We start from the raw sequence: 19259 nt of genomic DNA on the forward strand, positions 1-19259 counted from the left end.
TAGCATATGTATATGTATATATATATATGTGTATATAAATATATATATATATATATATATATATATATATATTATTTTTTTTTTAATAGAGAAAAAAATAATTTTGTAGTCTTTTTATTAACCACTTTATCTCAATAAATTATGCTTAAGTCAAGTGATGCCTTCTCATGCAATTTTGGAAGCAGAAAGACATCTTAAACTACTTAATTCTCCTGCTTAAAACTGTACTCTTAAATGAGCAGAGCCGAATGTACTAATTTCATATACATAACTTTAAAGAAACTGTGGTTGTTAATGTATCTGTTCATATAAAATTTAAGATTTTATAATACTCACACAAACATTTAATACAAACAGCATTCTACCATTCAGCAGGTAATAGTTTTAACCAAGAAAATGAAATATGGAGCAATATATTTATCACCAAGACAGAACATGGCTATATGCAAAATGGTTCAGATGAAGATGATATGAATTGTCTTGTCACTAAGTTGAAGTTCAGTTACTATGTTTGAAGCAGGTTTCATGATTCTAAATGTTACCTTCAGGCACCCAAGTATTGCATAGATGCAGATTGTAAAAGACTGTTTTTCCCTTTAGTTGTACAGGCCAGTTGGGGTATTGGAACCCTATGGGGGTTCAACACGTGTTTGACAATAGAAGTGATATATAGATGGAAGTAAGTTATATGGCCTGATTTTTGGCAAAATTTTTCTTGTACTTGAGCAGAAGCTATAGGAATTTGTTTATGAGGGTACCTTGTTGAGCATTAGTATTTAACCACAATATGTAGAGCTTGATTGTTCCTTTTCTCTTCGAGTCAGTCTTATCATTAGACAGATTTTACTTTTTTTGTCACTAACCATCAATCTGTCTTGTGTACAAATGACTAAGTATGTCTTTTGTTTTGTTTAAACATTTTTATTCTTCCTAGTTTTAGTGATGAATGAAACAGCAGTAAAGGTCACCCAGATATTCTCAGTGACTGAAACTAGTATTTACAAATACACAATTCCTTATTCAATTTTTCAGTTAGAGAGAAACTCCTCTGCAAGGAGATTAGCTTCCTTGGCTTTTTAAGATCTACTGCATCTACCTTGCATATTGAAAGGGAGTGTCAGCACTCAGTTACCAAATAATTCATGTGCAGTCTGCAAGCATTAAAATTTGAAAAAGAAGCAGTAGAGAGCTTTGAAGCAGAATTTTCTTTCATTAAATTAGTGAATATGACAGGGTTATGTAATATTCCAGAGGGATGAAGTAGTGCACATCACTAACCTTTTAGATTCAATAGGCTTTATGCTTTTTATTTGCTTCTAGAAGAAGGCTTAGTACTGGATTAACTAGCAGTTTCCACTTTTAACTCAGGTAGATTAAACCCCACCCAAATATAAGAAATATTTAACAATATGTGTAAGTTTGTCATTATTTTGTCTTATATGGAGCATTTGAACATGTGCTGATAGATAAAGACATATGCATGCTTGTGTTAAATTTTTAGTTTTTATTGTTTGGATTTCTTATAGACTTGTCAAAGAAAATAAATAATTCTTGTCATTCTATCCATTTACTATATCATGGATTCTTAATGTTATGTCTTCATCTTTCAATGCTCCAGTTAAGCAAGCATTAGAAGCTGGCTGCCTACTTCTTTTGTACTAAACTAGCATGAACAAGTGTCTTTCCACTGTAACAAATGGAGATATTCTGGAGCAAATAAGGAACAGACACAAATTTGTAAAACCAATCCATTTTGTGTAGTGATACTTAAAAGAAGGTTGTAGTAAAGGTACCTTACATGTTGTGACTGGCACTGAAAACTCTGCACAACACTAAGAGCTCTAGTGGGAACCCAAATGCTTGCAGATGGGAATGGCCTGGATAGTCCATCAGCCCTGGCTTCCCTTCTCACTGGGCATGATAGCACTCTGTCAAGGCAATAGTTACTGCCAAGTTTCAGTTCTACAGCAAGTATCTCAGTAATTTGTCATGAAACATAATGTAACATAAATCATTGCCTACAATATTTTTAATAGAAAATTCTTATAAATCAACTCTTCAGCTTCATCCTAGTTGGAGAAAAAGAATGTAAGTCTATAGTATTCATTAAACACTTTTTCACAGATTGTTCACATATGTGCTTCATATTTGGGAACATCTTATTTATCCTGGTTTTTATAAACTATAGATTAGAATGGGAATGAGGTGTGGGGTGGATGATGTTAGTTGGCAAATAAATGTCAGCTGCTGTCTATGCTGGTTTACATTCCTACTATGTCCCTAGGGCTCAGATAATGTCTGTCTCTAGAAAAGCATGCATAATCCACAATGAAATGAACTGGTACCAAGTTCTACACAGCCTAGAGGTACAAATTAGGAATGTGCTATTTTAACATTAGACCTTTTGGAAATTGTAACCTAGTTCATCTAGTTATAAAGTGTTACTTGCAATCATGTCAATAGATTTTATATTTCAGGCAAGAATAAACTGATGCTCACCATTGCAGAAAATTTAAAAACATCAAAATAGCACTAATTTTCCTTGAGAAATCACAAAATAATAATCTCTTTTTTTTTTTTGAGCTACTTGCTAAATTTGTAGTGGGCATATTCTGGCTAAGTGAAAACTGGGGAAATAATCAGTAAATAATAAATAATAAATAAGAAAGCCCATAAACCCCAGACCTTTGTGACATAATTTTCTCTTCTGAGAGTCATTGTTTCTAGAGGAATACAAGTAGCACTAAATATATATATTAAACATTTTAATTCAACTGCAAAGCTTTTACTAGTGTAGTCTGAAGGGCTGAGTTTTAAAAGTTGTGGAGTCTGTACAGTGATATTCTTGATTTTCAAAAACCTGTGTTTGTATCACAAGTAATCCTTGTAAAACAAAAGGACCAAAATCTTCAGCTGGAATTAGTTGGCAGATATGGATTTCACTGAATAGTCCAAGGATGAAAACGCGGTAATTTTAATTCACAGATTGTTACATTAATTGCTTTGAAAGTAGTGCTCCTGTTTGTTTCCATGGAAAATACAACACAGTATTAAAATACAAAAATCACAGTAACACTGTTTTAGAGAGTAATGTCTCAGCTAAAAAAACAGTAATTAATAATTCAGTCACCATCAACAGCTATGTATTTTCACCAGTTATGAACAAGAGCATGACACACCCATAAAAATCTTCACCAGTGGAGGTGGCCCACTGTCACTGCCATTGCTAAAATGCATCACCTAAAAATTCACTCCACTGTTTGGTCATCATAAGCATTCAGAAAGAGTCAAGAAATGGCAGTGGGAGGCATTTCTTTCACATGGAGGAATTCAATTACACAACTTCTCTTCATGTGTGCTTCAGTGTCAGACACCATTTTGTCAGACCACCCCTCTGCTGTCATCTGTTGCATGGGAACCAAATGTAATGAGTGGAATGTTGGTGGCAGTTTTCATCCTCTACTGCCAAACCACCAAAATCCAACTCTGATACCATGATTTCATGGACCAATATAATAAAACAGGAGGCATTACTTTTAGATGAGCCAAAGTATTCAGCTACTCAAAATATGATGGCATATGAAAGCTGTGTTTTTGGCAATTCTTCATGTGGAAGAATGTGAGGATCATGCAGTTTTAGAATATTTATTAAGAACTATAGTAAAACTCAGCAGATTGTGACTGACAGACGAGATTTTAGAAACACACCATCAAGTAAGTTTGAGATTTCTCGATCCAGATTTCATGAATGCAAATTTTCACTTGTCCTTATAGAAATAAAAAGCATAATAATGAACTTTCTTACACATATAATTTGCAGGTGCACTTTGAGTGCATGCTGGAATTAAAGCAAAATAATTGGTTATAACAATGATCAGTCTAACAAATGTCACAAATTATGATTAATGAATAAATTAGCAGTAAATGCTGTAGATGAATATGCTTTGACAATACTTCTTAAGAAGCAAATGGGTACAAAAAGCTTTCCTGTTAAATACTGTGCATATATTTAATGTTAACTCACAGAGAAATTATTAGAGAATTTAAATAATTTGTGATCATAGAATCATAGAAGTTTGGAAGAGATCTCAAGGATTATCAGCTTCCAATGCCCGTACCTTAAGGGGTGATGCCAGCTGCTAGATGAAGGACTAGACTGGGATGCCCAGGGCCCCATGCCATCCGGATTTTATCATCTCCAGGAATGGTGTATTCCCAGCCTTGCTGGGCAGCCTGTTCCAGCACCTCACCACTCTCTCAGTAAAAAACTTCCCCCTGACATATAATCTAAATATCCCTTCCTTTAGATTAAAACCACTCCCCCTTGTCTCTATGTAAAAAGTTTATTTCCCTCATGCTTATAAACTCCTTTTAATTATTGGAAGGCCACAGTGAGGCCTCCACACAGCTTTCACTTTTCCAGGTTGAACAAGCCCACTTCTTTCAACCTGTGTTTGTTGGAGAGGTGCTGTAGCCCTTGGATCTATTTTGTAGCCCTTCTCTGGAACCTCTCCAAAAGCAACACAGCTTTTCTGTGTTTGGGTCCCAGACTTGGAAGCAGTACTCCAGCTGGGGCCTCATGAGGGCTGAGCTGAGAGTGACAATCACTCCCCTTGCCCTTACGGCTTCTCCTCTTAGAGAAATAGAATCACCAAGGTAGGAAAAGACTTTAAAGATCATCCACTCCAACATCTTCTGATGGAACCAAGGATACCACTGGCCTTCTGCTCTGCAAACCCAAATTGCTTGATCATGTTCAATTTTTCAACTACCAGGACCCCTAAGTCCTTCCTAATAGGTCTATTCTCTAGATGTTGTTCTCCCAGTTTGAATAAATATCTGGGATTATCTCAACCCAAGTGCAAAGTTTTGCACTTTGTTTTGTTGAACCTTATTAGATTCACAAGGGCCTACCATTTCAGTTTATTAAGTTCTCTCTGGATGGTATCACTCCTTCTACGCTATCAAATGTACCACTCTGCTTGTGTCATCACAAGTGCTGCAAGTGCACTCAGTCACAAAATCTATGTCGTTGATAAAGATGTTGAAGAGTACTGGTCCCAGGACAGAACCCTGGGGGTTATTGCTTGCCATCAGCATCCCCTTGTACACAGAGGGATTGATCATAACTCAGCTCCTTATAACCAGTGTTATATATCTATGGAGTATCAGGGTGAGATTACTTGTAGCACTTACCTAATTGTGTTTCATATTTATATATATATATATAATATATAATATTATATTTATGCTTTGCTTTTCGAGAAAGAAGACTTCATCACTTGGCCTGTTAACATCGAATCCATAGTTATTTCTGGTATATATATATAAATGTTAAGTTGCATTGTTGTGCATTAGGACCTTTCATACAGAGAGTGCAGAAATAGAAGTGTTAAAATCTGCATTCACTGAGTATCTTGTCTGCTGAAAGCACACAGGCTGAGCCTGTGCTTCTGACTCTCACTTTGACTCTTTACTTTTAAAGAACGTGAAGTCTTATCTACATATTCACCTGTTAAAGCAGAGGATTTGTATCCATAAAAATGTGTCTACTCAAGACCAGATTTCAGAAGTTACAGAGAGTAGACTGAACATCTCTGGCTCTCTACTAGTATCTGAAAAGTGTTTACAGTGAGAGTGGGGTTGGTCTCTTTTCACTAGTGACAGGATGAGGGGAAATGGCCTCCAGTTGTTCCATGGTAGGTTTAGGTTAGGATATTAGGAAACTCTTCTTTACAGAAAGGGTTGTTAAGCACTGGAATAGGCTCCCCAGGGTGGTGGTTGAGTCACCATCCCTGGATGTGTTTAGAAACCATTTGGATGCGGTGCTCAGGGACATGATTTAGTGGAGAGTTGTTAGGGTAATACAGTTAGGTCATGGTTGGATTCTGTGATTCTATCAAAGTATCAGCAGTATCAACACAAATATCTGGGAAGGCACTGACAGATTAACAGGCTGAAAGAAGACAACAGCGTGTTTGTTTTAATTGTTTTATTTGTTTTAATTGTTTTGGCTATTGTTTTAATAGTCAGCATTGTTCCATTTTTAATGATGCCCACAAGAAGGCCTGAGTGTAAATGTGAGCAGCTGATTTTAACTGAATTTTACTTTAGTTTTGATTATGCTACTGCTGTTTTACTTACAGTTTTATTTAAATGTGACCAGATAGCATTTCAATAATGCTGAAAGTCTGTCATGCAATTGATAGTAACCTACCACTTCCAATTTTTTTAGCAGAGTTAATTGTACTGGAAGATTCCCATATAGATTGTTGCTGTGGTTTATAAATTAGTGCTGGAGAGAGTACCTGTTGGACTTTGTGCTAGTATTCCTATGGGACATTGAAAACAGTTGTCAGTTCTCAATCAAAATTACACTCATGTTAGTAAGCATAACTGTGTGCACAGCGTATTTGCTATCAGAGTGCCTAGCAGCTTAGGTCAGAATCAGTGTCAAGAAAGTGGCAGCACTAATTGTGCAGATAATTTGTGTCAAACTTTAATTGACAACCTTTATAATGATGAAGGCAACAAATACAGTTTTTACTTTTATATTTTATTTTATTTTATTTTATTTTATTTTATTTTATTTTATTTTATTTTATTTTATTTTATTTTATTTTATTTTATTTATTATTCTTCCTGAGCATGATTTCACATACTTCTATGCTGAAGATAGACAGTTTTTACATAATGGGATGAACACATAGGTTGAATAATGAAAAGGTAAATTGCTTGTGTTTGTCTTTCTCCATGGCTAGCAGGCTACCATGATCATAGTTCCTTTTGACCATAAACAAGTTTGTCCTCAGAACACCTGTTAAATATAAAAGCATAAATATAAAAGTTACATTTCTGCATATAACTTTAGTCTTAATAATACAGCCTTAAAAATTGTTTCTTTAGAAGAGTAGCTGCAAATAGGGAATTCATCATCATGTAATGTGTTTGTCTTATCCCACTCCTGCTTCATAGGAAGCATTGTTAGTTCACAGACATCCCAGCAAAAAATTGACCTAGGACTGGAAGCACACAGTTATTCTTCAAATACTTACCAAGGCCGTGTTAACTGTTCAGCCCTATTTCTGCAACTTTACTAGCTCTGCAGAAATATGTCTGCATTTTTCATAAGAAGGCATGACAGTTTTTGTCCTGTATGAGTTATTTTCCCTGAATCAATGATTGATTTGGAAAACTAGTTATATTTCTAATATCAGTAAAGTTTTGTGCAAAATATCTATTTTGGGGTATACTGACATATGTACTGTTAGATAAACAGCATTTCAGTCTGCATAATTCAGTCTGCAGGTATGTTAATTTTCAACAGAAATGTGAAAGGCAAATTTTCATATGGTATAAATTAATACAAGCTCTGTTGCATTTCCCCCAGTTGCACTTATGAATAATTTGTCTCTGAATGTCTGATAAGGAAGAAAAGGATTCTCCTTTATTCCTCCATTACAAAAAAAGTATATACAATACTTATATATATACAGTATATACAATATATATAGTATATACAATACTTACATATATATACTTATTATATATATATATATATATTATCATGAATGCAATGTACTACACGTACACAAAAGCATGTTGATTGACAGTGACACAAAACTGATAGTAGAACAAGGTTTTTTGTTTGTTTATTTTGCAAAGCTATTTTAACATAGTTTGACGTGCTTGCTGTTTATCTCTTTTCATTGTTTCTGTTTTCTTTGCTGTTTAACTATCTGGAGATCCCCTGTTATCAGGATAATAAATAAAATGTTGCAGAAATAAATGCATGACATGGTTGTTGAGCTGGTAATGGTCCTTGACCCTGATAATGCATAGCAAAACTGACAAATTTATCAAAGCAAATCTTGTCTGGAAGGAAGTTAATTTATTGATGCTGAATTTACGAGTTTGCCAGTCTCTGAATGTATTACTGAAGCATTTATCTAGAACTTAAAATCTTCCTGTGAACTATAATATATAGTTTCTCCATTCTGGTGAACTTCCCAGACAGTGTTTTTCTTTCATTGGTTTGCATTCCGACAGTGAATTCACAAAATGCCAAGAAGAATAAAATAGAATGACAGTGCATCAGTTTTCACATGATGGCACACAATCACAATTTGTGCCACAGAGTATCAGCATATCTGAATCAGTCATGTCTCTTTACATACCAGGGAGCTGAATTAATGCATGTGCGTAAAAGGATTCAAAGCTAGCAGTTTTGGTGAAACCCAGATGCTCTTCATCAGAATACATTTCTGTCTTTCCTGTGATCCAGGCATAAAGCCTCTGACTTAGGAAAGGATTTTCAGTTTATCTGCTCTAGCTCTCTTCTTTTTATGTTGCGGGTTTGGACAGTTTTTTCAGAGATATGCTTTTGTAGGTTCCCCACTGCAGCAGTGGCACACTGTTTTGCTATGCTCAGTCTTACTGCTGCACTTGTCTTCAGATGTTGTATTTATTACTGATGAATGTGAAACAACATTAGGACAGCAAATAGATTAAGGAGACTTGAACTTTACGTGAAGTTGAAAATATAGTAATAACCATTTTTGCCTGAATGTTCTGTTAAAGAAAAAGTGGATTCTCATTAACAAAATATTTTTACTGCTTTTTTTTTTTTAAACTATATTTGTTAATGTTATGTTGAGTGTTAGGGGTTGGTTAAAATAGACTTAATTAATTTAGTAAACTTGCAACATTCTTCATCTTCCCATATTTAATGTAGCAATGTAGCAATATATTCAGTCTGTTTTATAAGAAAGTCTACATCATATTTTCTTGGCATTTAAAATGATTTCAGGATTCATATCACTATTACTTAGATGCATACATTCATATATGCAGTCTTGGAAGATGCTATCATTTAAATAAAGATATTGACAAGAAATATTGCCTGTGGGGTCACCTCAGAATAGGCAGATAGGCATAAAAAATGTAATGTAGCAAATTAGAAACAAAAGCAAGTACAGTATTGGTATATAAATGTTAATACTACAGTGGAACAATAAAGACAACCAAAGAGACTGAAAACAGAAAGGAAGCAAAAACTGAAGATGAAAGTAAAAATTAATTACAGTAGTTGTTGCAGAGTCACTACATATTACAGCTTACAGCTGAAAACAGACCACAGAGCAAAGATACGTTTTTTTAAAATGATTTTATTGACCCCCAGTACTACATATAATGTGAATCAGAATCTCCAAGTATACTCTGAAAAACTATGCAATTACAAAAGAGAATAAAGTAAATGTATGAAAGAACTCTTCAGCATCTCTGTACTGTGCTTAGATTCTCTTGACTTTCAAACTGATTTCTCAGAAATCTAGTCCTGCGCTGTTCTAAGCATTAAAGTATTGTTTCTTAAACAACCTTATAAATTTATTGTGCTCTAACAAAAAGAAGGTAAGAGAATAATTGATAAAAATATCCTTTCCTACTTTTTAAATGATTTCTCCAGCTCTCTCTCCTCTCTTATTCCTGCAGTAGTTTGTATCTTTTATTTATGTCTTTGTGACAGAGTAGAATATTGTGGGAATGAACTGGAGTTTTATGTGAAACTGTACCTAAGCATAAATCTTACTTCTATTATAGGCCCCTCTGCATAAGATTTTAATATGTAGGTATTCACCTCTACCTCTTCAAACTTAAAACATTTTCACAAAATTTCTCTGAAATGTCACTGATTTTAATGGCTTAAAGGTGGAAATCCAGCTTTCATGACATCCTGTGAGCATAACATCAAGTAATGAATCATGGTATAATTTGAGTTGATAGATGAGCTCATTTTGCAACAGAAGACAAATTGATTTTTTATTTATAACTGTGATAAAATATAATGTATGATCTTGCTACTCTGATGGCATCAGATTTAGTAGTAAAATCTGTAAGTACTTTCCTGACCTTTTAGTTCTTATTGCTTTTTCTTACAGATGAATACTGTCACTGAAGAAACAAAATATTTTATTCTGCTCATTTTGAAATCTTGACATAGTTTCTTTTTTATGGTTGCTACCTGGATTAATTTAGTTTGTTTGTTTGTTTGTTTTAGCACCACCAAAGTTTACAAGAACACCTGTTGACCAGACAGGGGTTTCTGGAGGTGTTGCTTCATTCATCTGTCAAGCCACAGGAGACCCAAGACCAAAGATTGTCTGGAACAAGAAGGGAAAGAAAGTCAGCAATCAGAGATTTGAGGTATTAGGTCCATTGTTCTGTTCCTCTGAAAAACATAAGTTCCAACCTTGCTTCTAATCCCAATATGTGTGCTCTATTTTCATAGGTTAAATAAAATATCTGTGACCACTGGGGATAACTTAAAGGGAGCAGTCTTGTGAAGGTTCAGTTTTCAGTTACACATAAACACTATGCCATGATTATTGTCCCCAGAGTGCAAGCCACCTCCTTCTGTGACAGCGTGCTCCAAGCAGACCTGGCCTGATACAGCTTCTGCCATAATTGCTTACCACCACTGCAGATAAAGATGAAAGGGGCATTACAGATCCTGCTGCTGTAGATGAAATACAAAATTTGTTTGCTTTTGATTCTTTTCTTAACAATAAACTTGGGAGAGTCTATAGAGAAAGCTGTTTCCTCTCTTTCCACAACATTCAATTAAAGGAAATAATAAAAATAATCTTTTCAAAGGATACCCGTTTCTTTAGGGAAATAAAACAACAAATAACATTCCCTCTTTTAGTGGCAGGAACAATTAATATAAAGTATTGATTGACCTTTAACATGAAGAAAAATTTTAGAAAATGGGAGAAGTCATGTATAGCGGACGCTAAAATGGGGCTTATAGTATATAATTTCCCCTGTGCCTCTTCACTATTTTCACTGTTAAAAAGCATCTACTTTGGCATCCAGAATGCCTAAGTGGTTTACGAAACTGTTCTGATGTATTTTTTGAGTGAATGATATAAGAAATAGACACAAAAATTGAATGAACTTTGAAGTCTTCTGTGTGAATTTGAAGTAGTTTTTGGGAAAATTAGACTAGTTAGACTTATGCCAGCAGAAAAGTCTTGTATTTCTTGGACAGACTGATTTTTAAAATACTTTTTTTTGTTGTTCAAAATGCATTTAAAGACATTTCAAGTTCTTGCAATATGCAAAATCTATCAGTTATTTTATCAATCAGTATTTTTGTTTTCTCTTGTATTTACTAAATATGTAAAAATCAAAAGCTCAAATTAAAAAGTGTCTTCTTGGTACTAATACCAATAAATAGTTCCAAATATAGTTCCTATTTACTACGTGCAGAGCATATAGAGAGCTGTAGGTAGAGGTATTAAAATAGAAATTTTATCATAAATTCTACAAAATTTGTCTCATTCTGTTCACAACATTTCCATTAGAAATCCCTTCTAAGCACTGGAAGGTTGAATATATTCAGGCTTGCTGTGTTGGTTGAGTTTTACTTTGCAATTTGCAGTGTTTTGCTTGCTTCATGTATTGTTTTCTGTTTAGATGTTATTTTTAGAGAACACTGGTAGACGTACAATTTTATTTCCATGATTGGAAATTGAATGGAATTAGAAAGAATTGTAACAATTTCATTTAAAATATTTTAACATTTCCCTTACTAAAATGTTGAACAATTTAGATAGTCAAATAAGGTGGGATGAAATAGTTCAAGTGTTTAATAATTGTTATAGATATACATATGTATATATGTAATCCTGGAGCAGCATTTTTATAAATTACATCATATCAATGTTTTAAGCAGTTTTATTTCCTGTCCAAAATGAAAACATCTAGCTACACTGTAGTATCTAAATTAAAAAAGAGAAGCAGCAGAAATTTGATTCCTGAAACAAGGAATGTTAGGTAAAAAAAGGAACTTTAGCCATGGCCAGATGCATTAATAGAAAATAATTGATTGGGCTGTTTTATTTGTGAATTTGTGTGGTTGTTGGTCATTGTTGTTTGTTTATTGTGGTTGGTGTTGTTGTTTTCAGATTGATATTTTCTCTATTTCTCTGAGTTTGATAGCTCAATAGAAAAGCATAAGAAAGTTAAAACTTGCCTGTTGATCTTTAAAGACTCCTAGTATACACAGGTGGAAGGGACATCAAAGGGTAACACAATCCGTCTTCTTTCTCGAGGATTTTAGGATCTCATTTTGCTATGATTGTCAATATTATTATTTAAACAAACTTAGATAGCCTTTTACAGGTTTTTGTATACCCTCACATTATATTTTTTTTTTCTCAAATCTTATCTAAATTTTTTTGTAGGAACTTGATTGAGAAAGTAACTGTGAAAGCAATAGAATTACTATTATCTCAGAATGGGTAATGTTCTTGTGCACAGGTTAATTTTTAAAACTGGATTTTGTTCAGTTAGCGAGAGCAACATGTATATATTTTTTTTTCCAAAATAAAAGGTCGAAACAATACTTTGTGAGACTTTGTTTTCAAACTTTCATATTTAATTGATATTGCAAAAATATGCAGGGTAAACATGATAAGGTAGGACTCTTTTTTCTCCTCATGCTTCAGATCAATTCAAATAATACAAATTAGGAAAATAAACTTTGAGTTAGTAGTAAGTCATACTCAGAGAAATTAAAAATGAAAGAGTCAGGGAAAAGATACTACACAATTCTATGGGTGGTGTAAGGCTGATTCTAAGGTTTGGGTCTTTATTTATTTATTTATTTATTTATTTATTTAGTATCCTTCCAAAAATCAGGCAGTAGGATGTAAATAACTATTTGTGGTATGAACAGCAGGAGAAGATATGTGGAAATTACATCCATTATACTGTGCATATTTTGGAGACACCTGACTTGAAATTTAAGCTGTGCAATCTTTGCCAAACATAAACTGATGCAATTGTTTACTAATCAAACAGCTAAGAATATTCAGAATTCAGATTTAAAGAATAGTAGTTGTTCATTTTAATTTTAAAGACTCCATCTATTATGTGCTTTAATTTTTTAATGCAAATAGTGTGATTTCATGTTTTCTGGGACAATTATTATTATTTTTCCTCTCCTTAACATCAGTTTATCAAGAATTCTAGGTACTCTTTAGTTTCCTTTAAGATCAGATGGAAATTTTTTCATTTCCATTAAGATCAGATGGAAGCTTTTCATTGTTTACATCTCCTTGGGTCCTTGGTTTACCTCAAAGAATAGGAAAAAGTGATTTGGCCTTTGGACAATGAAAAAAAATTCATCTCAGGAAAAGGGGTTACTATCTTATTAACATTTAGACTTCTGCAACTCTGAAAAAGAAACTGAGAGATTCTTACAATGAATTTAAGAAAAGGCTGACTGTAATAAGCTCCAGGAGTTGATCCAAAAGTAATGCCTCCTATTTTCTTACGTTGAACCATGACATCAGAGGCAGATGTTGGTGGCATGGTATGGCACCAGGAGAATGAAGCTTCTGACCAGTTTTACATTACATGTTGTTGCTGCGCAACAGATGGTAGCAGAGGGGTAGTCTGACAAAATGGCCCCTGACATGGAAGTGTGCGTGAAGCAATAGTGTGGAATTGAATTCCTCCATGTGAAAACAAAAAGTAAAAAATGCACCCCTTGACTTTTTTTGATGCTTACTGAATTTTAATGGAGACTGAGCAGTGGATGTGAGCACACTGAGATGGTGCTTTCCAGCAGTGGAAACAGCTGAAACAAGCATCTCCATTGGTGCAGATTTTTATGAGTGTGTCATGCAGACTCATGATCATCGCTGGTTATAGTGCACAGCTGGTAGTGACTATGTTCAAAAATAGTGCTTTGTAACTGAGAATTATTGTGGTATTTGAATATGGTGTATTTTCCACGGAAATACATAGGAGGTATTTACTTCAGCAATGTGCATAATAATATTTCCCAAATCTTTCTCTTACTCTCAGGAAAAGTCAAGATCTAACAGAATATTTGTTTGTAAATTAGACATGCAGACACAAACATATGTGCAAAGAAGCACATATGTATATTGTTTTTTGGATGTAAATATAGAGTATGGTGAAATATGTATTACTTTGTAAAATAATAATAAGAAAAAAAAAGAAGTCATTAATCTATAAGTACTATTGTCCTGATGGTAGTATTAACATATTTTATTGACAAATAAATTAAAAATCAGCTTAGATTATATGGATAAATATTTTAATTTCATCATGGCGAAGACCTTTCCAGTGTTTGTAATTCTACATTGCTCACCAGTAACTTGCATAGTTTTGTCTGCAGGACAAGGAGATAAAAGCAATAAAGTTCAAATAAACTTGAAGGAATTAATTGGAATAAAAATTAATATTTCATTTTATAATCATATGAAAATGGCTATTTCTTCTATACACATTTCAGTTTCAGAAAAATAAACCTGTAAGTTGTTTATTTATTTATTTATTTATATACTATTGCTTAGTCCTTTAACAAGTACATTATTTCTATTGGATATTTGGATAAATTTACTTCCAATCTGTGGGCTGAATGCATAGCTAAACTGACTAGTCCTATCTTGTTCTGAAATTGTCAAGCCATTTTCACTTTGTATCTCAAACAGTGAAGTGCAGCCTGTGAGTAGGGTGCAAGTGTAGCCTGAAGCAATTTCAACTAAAGTAACTGACATATGGTGGAAAAGCTGTGGGACTGGAGGGAGACTGCTGAGGGACTTCAGGATAAGAGAGCCTTAGGTTACTGAATCCATTCTTACAGACCTTGTTAGATGTTTTGTTGGTGGTGTTTTGCTGTCACTATTATTGTTGTTATTGTTTGTTTGTTTGTTTGTTTGTTTGTTTGTTTTTCTTGTCTCTTGAAACTGCCTTGGAGCAGCCATTGCATGTTCAGCACTGTATGTTACACCTAGTGTTGTGTTTGTCATGGTATGTGTATATAAAAAAGGAACCTGGTTCTGATTCCAAAAATACTGACAGGTCACTGTTCATGTACAGGTTAATGGAGGGATAGGCATTTGTAACAACATCTGTGACAGCTGTTGTTTCCTTTTATAGGTAATAGAGTTTGATGATGGATCTGGATCAGTTCTCAGAATACAACCACTGCGCACACCACGAGATGAAGCTATTTATGAGTGTGTGGCTTCCAATAGTGTCGGTGAAATAAGTGTGTCCACAAGACTCACTGTTTTACGTGGTAAGTACTTTCTAAACATGATTAATTTACTTCTTAGAGCTAGAAGTGGTAAATCATTTTAAAACAGTGGCTTCACTCCAAGATAATTAATTACAAATATTTTCAGTTGAGTATGTTGTAGTCCTGATACATACTGTTAAATATACTTTACATAGAACTTTTGACCACAGAATGGTAATGGGGGTGTGACTCATCAGATCATGGAAGAGAAATAAGACATGAGAGCATTGCACATAGCTGTTACGTATGTGCTTTAATGAACAAAAACAATGCTTTCTTAGAGGATCTGATTTGCATTTTACTGTTGCTCTGGGTAGCTTAGCTCTGTGTGATCAGCATTTACACAGAAATTGGCCCAATTAAGAGTGACCTTGAAAAATTACATAAGCAGATTTTAGAACAGGTTAAGCTGCTACAAGACTTTTTCCCCCAAGACAGTGCACTTAAAAAATGGAAGAGCTTTTTCAATTTCAAGTATATATGTCACCTGTATTGTTTTTCTACTTCAGTAAGAAGGTTTTGAAGATTGTAAAGGAATTTTATTTTTTTATTTTTTTATTTTTTTTAACTATCCCTCAGGGATAAGGTTATAAATGTACTCCCAAGTCCATTGTCTAGATATTACTCATAGAAGTAAGTTCTAGTAGTGAAATGACTTGAATGTTTCATTCTGCCTGCTGGAGATAAATAGAAACTGGATTTGGACATACTTCATGAAATATGAACTCTTCAGCTTTTACAGCTGAAAATTACTATATAGTGTTGTGATATCACGTGGTGCTATTTGATTTGTATAATTACTTGCTAAGGCTGTGTTTATATTATTTATATTATTATTTATACTCTTCATATTATATAGCCTCTGTTCAGTGCAGGGGGTATTGGTTCAAACAGAATTTAATGGTCATTTGCAACTCAAACAGTTCTACGATTCAGTATGAACTATTGATGATCAGCCTACTTGAGAATTTAAAAGAGTAAAATTAAATGATTGTATATACATGTATATATACACGATATATATATACAATATATTTGCATTATATGTGTGTATATGTATATATGTATATATATATATATACAATAGTTCTCAGTAGAATTAGTGAAACATGGATGTAGTTTTTCTGTTTTAAAAAAAAAATAAATCTACTTCAATACTTGTGATTTTTTCAATGACTGTGGATAGTCTTTGTGTTACTGTTCAAAGCAAAGAAGAACATTTAGAGCTAGCCTGATATAAACTAAACTATGTAATATTTAAATTTGTTATCCCTAAAGCCAGAAACATTCCTTCTGTTATCTTTTAAAAATTCTTCTAAGTCTAATGAAGGAAAATGGTAAGACTAATAATTAAATTCAAATTTTAAAGGCATAATGAATTTGTTCCTAACTTCCTAAGACAGGTTTTTCCCTTCGTTGTTTTGTGTGATGAAAATACTTTTTATGCATTGCTTCCATGAAATACAACCACTCTGTAATACTGTATTAAAAACTAGAGGGATGTGAAAAGGAAGGAGGAAATTGAAAACAAAAAAACAAAGACCAAAAAAAAAAAAAAAAAAAAAAAGTCAGTGGTAAAACTCAGGTTCATTCCTTGCCTGTAGAATCTCTTGAAATGTGTTTACAAATCTATGGTCTGTAGAGGTATGTCTCTTTTCTATTTCTGTTGATTATGTAATTGTTAGGCATATGAGAGCCTTGCTACATTTTCTACTCAAATAGTTCAGCACTACTCACAATGTAAACATCAGATTCTGCATAAAAATGTTCATAATGTTATGCATACAAGTGTCAAATAAGCAAACTATGAATGTTATTAGTTCTTAAAATTTAAGTCACTTTAAATTTAAATTAGTTGTAAACTGCCTAATGAAAATGTATTAAAACTAGAAAAAAGAAAAAAGAAAAAAAAATCAGCCATAGTACTTACAGCTTTTTCAACTGAAGGAATATATTTTTGCCTCATGAATAGATTTACGTATTTAAGGCAAAGCTGAGAATATGTGAAAGTTTTTGAAGATATTAACTTTAGATTTAGATGAAGTGGTAATGTCTGAGAAAGCAAGTAGCATGACAGAGGAAGAAGGCATTGTTAGGAGGTTTTATCCGGACTAAAATTTTGAGATGCTTTAAGTTCAGTATCTTGTTATGTTTGTTGTTGTTGTTGTTGTTAGTTTTTTTGTTTGTTTTTTAGTGAGCAATAGTTCAGGGCCAAGTGCACTAGACTGGAAAATAAGTAATTTTATTGTAAGCTACTACTTTGCAGTCTTACACAAATCTTCATTTTATACAGTCTTCAATAACAGCCTTGTGTAAAACACTCTATTTGATTTTGTCACTGTAGGAAAGAGTATTTCTCTGCCTCACATAGCTCCATTAGGAATAAACATATAATATATATTTGAAAAAGATTTAACAAATATAATTCAATAAAAAACAGATAGGGTGTCTTTCATCTGTGGTCTGCTTAGTCTTAACTCATCCCCAGTGAGTTCATTACTCTTGACTGAAGAAAATACACAAGCAATATCCAAGTGTTCTTTAAATCTTTCAGTAAGAATGTTATTACGGACCCAACTCAACAATTGTACTCGATCTTGTTCAAACCGGGATCTTGAGAAGGAAGTCAGAATTAACCCATAATTCATCCCACAAATACTGCTATCCTAACACAGAAGTCTGGTGAAATAAAGACATGTGTGGGAGTTGAAATATGAGCATATACACATTTGTTATCTTAATACATTTTACCTGTTACAAATCAATTGTACATAATAGCAAACAAACGTTTTTGCCAACATATGCATCTTTTTAAGCTAAACTTGACAGTTTTTCTATCTGCAGCTGAACCAACTGTTTTCTACACTAAAGCTTTTACACACTTTTATTTTGTTCTTGACCTTTGAGCAAGCTATTGTACTTGGTTCTCTAGGAACTATGAATACAAATAAAGTCTTTAAATTTGGGTGTTGAAGCTTAACAATGCATAAAAAGTTCAGGAAAAGTGATACTATTCCAAGGCCTTAACAGAGAGACACAGTAGAGCCTTCTTCTGTTACCAAAGTAAATCAGGGAACATTCCAACACGCATTAAACATGTACTTTCCAGGCTGATTATAGCATCTATCTGGACCAAGAGTGAATGTCTTAGATAAATTGAAACCGCTTTTGATTTTCTGTATATAAAGCTTCATGAAAATGCTGAATTTGACAAGAAATAAAGGCTTTTTTTTTTTGCGGGAAAATCCTGGAAAGCTCTTTACAGACAAGAGGAGTCTATACTACTTTTGGAGGTCTTCATTTTGAAAATTTATACTGAGAATCATTTGAGTGAAATAACGCTCTGATTCATTCACTCATAATTATGAGTTTTCAATAGGCTATCAAAGACTATAAAATGAAGTAACTTTCCAAACATTGAAGGCAATTGCACATGTAATAAGATTTACTTTTATTGTTTGTTCACTTATTGTTAAATCAACCTAAAACTGTTCTGTTGTGTTGTTTACAACTTGTAAATGATGGATAACAGATATGTTTAGTGACTATAGAAAAGTTGTTCTCAGAGGTGTTACAGGAAAGAATTTATATTGTTCAGGAAGAAGGAAAAAGGCTACTTATTTCTGACATAATAGAGAAACCAGCAACACTTACATGCAATTAAATTTAAAGAAATTGTTTTCATTTTTCTTATTGACTTCTGTCATGATTCAATCCAGCAGGCAACTAATCTCCACAAAACCACGTACCCTTGTGACAAGGGAGAAAACAAATTGAAATCTCCTGTTAAGATAAAAACTATTTAGTAAAACAGAGGTAGAATTTAAATAAATAAATAAATAAATAAATAAATAAATAAATAAATAAATAGATAAATAAATAAATAAATGCCTAACTAACAGTACAACAATACAGACTGATGACCTGCTAGTACAAGGTATATCTAATGCCTAGGTATTTGCTGTCACTTTTGTTTGCGTTGTTTTACCTATTACTGTCTCACAAGAGTGACTACACAGGTTATTTGAACAAAAAGGCAGCTTGCTTTCTCTGCCCATTATTCTCAATATTATTGTGGATTATATAGTGCATTATAAAATTATGAACGTTAAGAATCTTTGTAGCACAAGCCATGAAG

The 19259-nt window shown here is 33.3% G+C and overlaps 1 protein-coding gene across 50 annotated transcripts in view; it reads left to right on the forward strand.

The window, feature by feature from the left end:
- Window positions 1–19259, forward strand: part of PTPRD (protein tyrosine phosphatase receptor type D) — a 1031962-nt gene that overhangs the window by 824518 nt on the left and 188185 nt on the right. For 25 of the 50 annotated variants that reach the window (XM_085529953.1, XM_085529949.1, XM_085529980.1 and 22 more), the window contains 2 exons: window positions 10058–10206; window positions 14980–15121. In XM_085529953.1, coding sequence (XP_085386079.1) covers window positions 10058–10206; window positions 14980–15121 — 291 coding nt within the window. The remainder of the gene's footprint in view (window positions 1–10057; window positions 10207–14979; window positions 15122–19259) is intronic. The other 25 variants (XM_085529959.1, XM_085529954.1, XM_085529972.1 and 22 more) reach the window with 1 other exon arrangement.

The sequence above is a fragment of the Coturnix japonica genome, chromosome Z, assembly GCF_054131305.1.
Source record: "Coturnix japonica strain WE chromosome Z, WE-NBRP24, whole genome shotgun sequence".
NCBI lineage: Eukaryota > Metazoa > Chordata > Aves > Galliformes > Phasianidae > Coturnix > Coturnix japonica.